We start from the raw sequence: 6,000 nt of genomic DNA on the forward strand, positions 1-6,000 counted from the left end.
GATTTCACCAGTTTGGACTTTATTGTTTATAATCTCATCATACCAGAAAGAACTTACAAAAATATTTAGTAATGTGGACAATAATAGGCATATTTATGTTCATCACGATTGTAATGGAATTTTTCTAGGTGTTTAACATCATGTGTGTAGTTGTGAGTCAGGGTAGCACGGAGGGATTTTATTTTCCAGCTTGTTTTCAATGATCAGGTTTGGTTTCCCTGAAAAACTTTTTGATCATCCATCCATCTTGAACAATCATCAGTAGAAACAGTATTTTTATTGAAGTCACTGTTTTCATTTGATCAGGTTCTTCATGTATGACCCAGTCCTTTTTGTCACTTCATGCCCTAGATAGTTTAGGCTTTTGTGGTCCTTGGGAAAAGACCATCGTCTTCATTAGCAATTCTGGGTACACACGGAATCAAGCAGATGCCTGGAAACTAAATGTTTCATGACTGGTTTCCATTTACTTTTCAGTGTCCATCTTCCCCAGAGGGAAGGGATGATTTCAACAAAAAGGTCGGTTTCTATGACCTCCCCGGGACACTTGGCTGATGTCAGCAGCCTGTAAGAGAGAGACAAAGGTCCTTAGTATGCAAAAGACAAAGTTAGGGACATCAGACTGCTTCTCTAGGAGGCTACTACTCGAAGGAGGGACCAGAGAAACACTGAGAAGAAATAAATGGAGAGGGAAGGCTGAAGGCTGCTAACTCTGGCACCTCTGGTGAGGTGCCATTTCTCTTCCAAGTGGACAGGATGAGCAAACAGAGGCGAGAGAGCGCCCAGTGGCTTTGCTGGAGTCACATACCAGACTTTTTCAAGTCAAATTGTAAAACCTGAAGACTGCCATGGAGCGCCACGCACAAGTTTCCCCCAAAGGCTGGCAATGCTTATGAATAAGAAAGACAGAGAAAGGTGGTGGGGGTGTGGATTCTTGGGATTTGATACAAGACCACCGGGGGTGGTTCCCTAGTAGTGAGGTGTCTATGACTGAAAGTTGAAAGGTTTGGAACCAGGAGGCGAGAAATGGCCTCGGGAGGAAACTGAGGATCAGAGAGGTTAGAGACGACTTAAATAGGGGTTTAAGAAACGCGTTGAGGGAAGGCTTGTGCCAAGCAAGACGCCTGGCAAGGTGGAGAACCTGTTGAAGAAAGAAAACCGCATGATGTGACTCAGCAAGAAGATCTTGCCAAGAATCCCGCTGGTCATCTTGCGGACAGGGGGCTCTTCCCATCCACAGCCAGTGCCTTTCATTTGGGGAGATGAGGCTGAGGACCGAGCGGCCCCGGGGTGTGTAAAGACCCGCGTGAGCTTGGCGCAACGTGGGGGCGGGTGGGTGAGGAGCACCGTCCGGCGGCACCACAGCCCCAGCCACGCTGGGCCGAAAGACACACGTGGAACGGTCTCCCGGGCAGGTGCCAATGCGGCGAATCTCGCTGTGTGGGCAGGAGGTTCCCGGCCCCAGAGGTGCGGGGCGCCTGCGCAGTGGGCCTTCGGCGTCGCGCGCTGCGGGAGCCAGGAGACCCCCGCCCCCGCCCCTCGCCCTCCGCCGTGGACGCGCACGCGGACCGGCCCGCGAGCGCGCACGTGAATGCGCCTCACCTCGCTCAACCCCTGCCGGGCGGCTGAGCGACCGAGGGCGGGAGCGGCGCACTGGCGGTGGCGACGCGGTGGGCTGCGTGCGGAGTCGTGGGCTGCCGGGTCCGGGGAGGCGGCGGAAGCGGCGCCTCCAATCAGGCGGCGGGTGGGGACCCTCCGCGCGCCCGGCCGGCGGCTGCCCGCCCCGCGGACTGACTGACGCGCCGGCTCGCCCCCGCCCCCGCGCCCGCCCCCGCGCCCGCCTAGTCTTCCCTCGGCCGCACTCGCTGCTCCCGCGACTCTCTCTGGAGCCCGAGCCTGAGCCCGATCCCTGTCGCTAGCTCTCGCCCTCGCCCTCGCCCGGCCCTTTCTCTGCAGACCGGCTGCTCTGCGGCTCGGCGGCGGCTCCGGCCACTCTGGCGGCGGCCTCCAGGATGAAGTGCAAGCCGAACCAGACGCGGACCTACGACCCGGAGGGCTTCAAGAAGCGGGCTGCTTGCCTGTGCTTCCGCAGCGAGCGCGAGGACGAGGTGCTGCTGGTGAGCAGCAGCCGGTACCCGGACCGCTGGATCGTGCCCGGCGGGGGCATGGAGCCCGAGGAGGAGCCCGGCGGCGCGGCGGTGCGAGAGGTGTACGAAGAGGCGGGAGTCAAGGGGAAGTTGGGCCGGCTCCTGGGCGTTTTCGAACAGAACCAAGATCGCAAGCACAGGACCTACGTGTATGTACTGACTGTCACCGAGCTGCTGGAAGATTGGGAAGATTCCATTAGCATCGGGCGCAAGCGAGAGTGGTTCAAGATCGAAGATGCCATCAAGGTCCTGCAGTGCCACAAGCCCGTGCACGCCGAGTACCTGGAGAAACTGAAGCTGGGCGGCTCCCCGACCAATGGAAACTCCGTGGCCGCGTCCGCGTCGCAGAGCGATCCCTAGTATGTACCGCTCGCGCCCGGACTTCGGTGGTCGCCTGGCTTCAGAAAAGCCCTGCCGGAGGGAGCACCTCTCCTGCCATGTGCGGTCGCACGGGCAGGAGAGAGGCTTCTTTTGTTTCCCTGGCAGACCTCTGAATCACGCTTGCAAATTGTCTCAGTCGCCAGGCACTGTTTTCAGACAATTTGCACGTTTTTCAGACGCTACCAAAATCGCTTCTTGGCGACACTGTAAAATGTTTCCGTAAGCCAAAGCTGCAAGGGGTTTCGTTTAAAGGTGCCTTAAGTGCTGGCCCTGCTCTGCTCTTGGGGGTGGGTGTGTGCGAGCGCCTTGTGATGTTTTGGTTTGGGCTTTTTTTTTTTTTTTTTTTTGTACTTCACATGTTCGTGCGTGAGTGTGCGTGCGCGTTTTGGATAGCAGACGTGTGGTTTGTTTCGGAGTGGAGGCCTTTAAGTGCGCCCTGCTGGATCGTATTATTTTTCCCCCGAAGTTTCCTTTTCCTTCACAGCCTTCCTTCATCCTTGCCAGCAAGCTCTTCTGTGGTGGGAGTTGGTTGGGATCGTTTTAAATTAGAAAAATGGGAAAATTAAAGCTTGTGCTCTTCCTGCAGTCAACAGAAATTTCGGCTTCAGAAATGGGATCTGATGTGCCTCTTTCAGAAATGCCTGTGTCTATTCATACGTACATCATTTGATTTTTTTTAAATTCCCACCTTAGTTGGTTTTTCACTGCTGACTAGAAATTTTCATTTCCCATTGAGTTTATGAGGTATTGCCCTATAGAGTAGATATTTCTGGGGAATTGCTAGCAAAATGCATGTGATGTCCACCTCTTATAATGAAAACTATATTCATACAGTATGATTTAGGCTGCTGGACTTCCAATGCCCAGTGTCTATTTCTGGACACTCTGGAAGAACCGTGATTCTCTCAGTATGCATTCGTTTTTGAAAGTAAGTCATGGCCCATGTTTGAATTTAGTGATAACCTGGTTAAACTTCCTGACTGGCAGTAACCACAGGAAAGGAATATTTTGTGGTGATTGCATCTCAAGTGAGTGAGTTAAGTCTATTTGCTATTCACTGTTACAGATTTTGCAACCTGTTAGGACACCTGAACATTTTCTCTTCTTGGCAGAGGATAAGTGTTTTATTAAACAGGCAAACTTTTTGGGGCGCTGAACCAGAAGCTATTAGTTTTTTTCCTTGGTACTTGCTTGAAATCAGGAATCCCATCTATAATACATTAGTCTCTCTTCTGGAACTTCCTGTGTTTCCCTAGCCTTGTCTGAAATTAGGTAGAAGGAAAGCCTACTTTGTGAAGAGAGTATTGAGTGTGAAAAGAACATTCCATATCTAACACTTAAGCAATTTAACAACATTCTATGAATGAATGATGACTACAAATGGAAAGTAATGATTATGTAAAACAATTTGGTACAGCTCAAAATAACTTTTTTTTTTTTTTTTTTTTTTTTTTTTTTGCTGCAATGCTTGGGATTGAACCCAGAGCCTCAGAAATGCTAGGCAAGCACTCTTCCACTGAACCTCATCCTGCCTGAAGTAACCTTTTTTAAACATAATTACTGCTAAAAATTTAATAGAAGTACCCTTATAAAATTAGCGAATTTTTTGATGTACATCATACATAAGAACAATTCACAAGTCTTAACTATACAGCTTAATGAATTGTTACTTAGTGAACACATGCAGAAACTAGCATCCAGATCAAGAAATTAACATTGCCCATGACCCAAAGACTATTGCATTTCTCCTAATCATTACTCTGCTCTCCCATCTTAATATCAAAGAATAGATCAGGTTTTGAACCATAGGTGTACTCCTTTCTGCTGCCCTCTTGTGTACTTTCTGCATTTTACCCTTCCAAGCATTCAATATTTTTCTCCATTTGGTTTGCATTGTAATTTTACAAATTAATATTGTTATATGCTGATAAAAGTGGGTGTCATTGCATTTATAAAGAAATGTGTTTCCCCTTTTTCTAAAAATTTTATTTCACATTTAAATAGAGATAAAGTACATTATTCAATCCAGAAAACATTTTCTGCAGTAATGCTACCAAAGAAAAAGGGTAACTTAAAAAATGGTGACTTTTAAAAACCAACAGTTTTATTAACTGAATTATATAGTCCAATAAAATATCAATATTTTCTGCTTTTCTCTAACAAATTGATATATATTGAATATATATATTTGAATCATATTTTTTTTTACAAGTCATAGGAAAAAAAAATCTATGGACACTGCAGATTATTGGTTGTCTGGGACTGAAGGTAGGAGCTGAGTGCAGAGAATAAAGGGAATAATTCCAAACAAATTGACTTTTATTATTCAAACAATCTCAAGACAGATCCTGTGCACCCCCTTCCCATGACCTAGTTACTCAAGATTAAGTTCTATATTACCATCCACAGTATACTTACTAGATTCTACTTATAGATTTTTGGGTAAATAGAACCCCTTCCACCTGTAACACTGACACAGGAACTTGGAGGTTTAACATATACTTGCTATTATTAGAGGAAAACAATGCATTGTATTATATAGTTTCTTCTTTACAGGTCTGATAAAGGCAAGAATGTACAGCATTGATAACCTGTTCTTAAGAATTGTTAGCCTATAAATATGTTGTGCCCCTCCTTTCTTCCTTCCTTCCTTTGTATGTACTTACTTTATTTAACCAGAAATGTCTAGAATAATATTTTTAAGGATTGATTGTCAGGATCACTTAAGTGTTTTTAAATAAGATATTCTGTGGAACACAGTCTTGTCTGAGTAATTAAAAGCTCAAATAAGTGGCATTTTAAAAAAGACTTAAATCAGTAGATTTAGGCTACAACAGGTGACCAGAGTTAATACATAGCCATTTCTACCAATTCAGTGCTCCAAAAGATGATGTACTGTTGGAATTTTTTTCCCTTCAAAGAGTGTTACAAGTCACTTAAATATTATTTTTATGATTTCACTAAACATAGGCAGCTAGATTTTTATAGCCTTCCCCCTTCCCCCATTAAGAAAGAAAAAGAGTAGTCTCTGCAGATAATTGCAGTTTGCAGCTATAGATCAGAAACTTATTTTCTACATGGTTAATAAGTAGCTTACATTATCCATTTTCAGCTAGTCAACACCCTCCAACTGAGGTGCAAGGGATTGAACTCAGGGCCTCATGCATGCTAAACATGCACTGTATCATTAAGCTACATTCCCAGCCCCCTAGTCAAGTGCTTTTATTTTTATAAATGTATAAAGAGAAAACTGTAATATAGATATGTAGATTTCCTAGAAACATAATATTGTATAAATTTTTTTCAAGAAATTTTGTGTATGACTGTAAATACAAAATCTGTTGGGCTATGGTTGTAGCTCAGTAGTAGAGTGCTTACTTAGCATGTGTTAGTCACTGGGTTCAAACCTCAGCACCACATAAAAATAAATTTTAAAAAAGGTTAAAAAAACTAAAAAAAAATCTGTTGACCA

At 45.4% G+C, this 6,000-nt stretch overlaps 1 protein-coding gene across 1 annotated transcript; it reads left to right on the forward strand.

Annotated features, from left to right (window-relative positions):
* The first annotated feature begins 2,012 nt into the window (after positions 1-2,012).
* Positions 2,013-2,507, forward strand: Nudt11 (nudix hydrolase 11). The gene has a single exon (XM_077793985.1). It carries the CDS (start codon positions 2,013-2,015, stop codon positions 2,505-2,507), a length of 495 nt encoding a protein of 164 aa, XP_077650111.1.
* The last annotated feature ends 3,493 nt before the right edge of the window (positions 2,508-6,000 follow it).

Source organism: Urocitellus parryii, chromosome X, assembly GCF_045843805.1.
Source record: "Urocitellus parryii isolate mUroPar1 chromosome X, mUroPar1.hap1, whole genome shotgun sequence".
Taxonomy (NCBI): domain Eukaryota; kingdom Metazoa; phylum Chordata; class Mammalia; order Rodentia; family Sciuridae; genus Urocitellus; species Urocitellus parryii.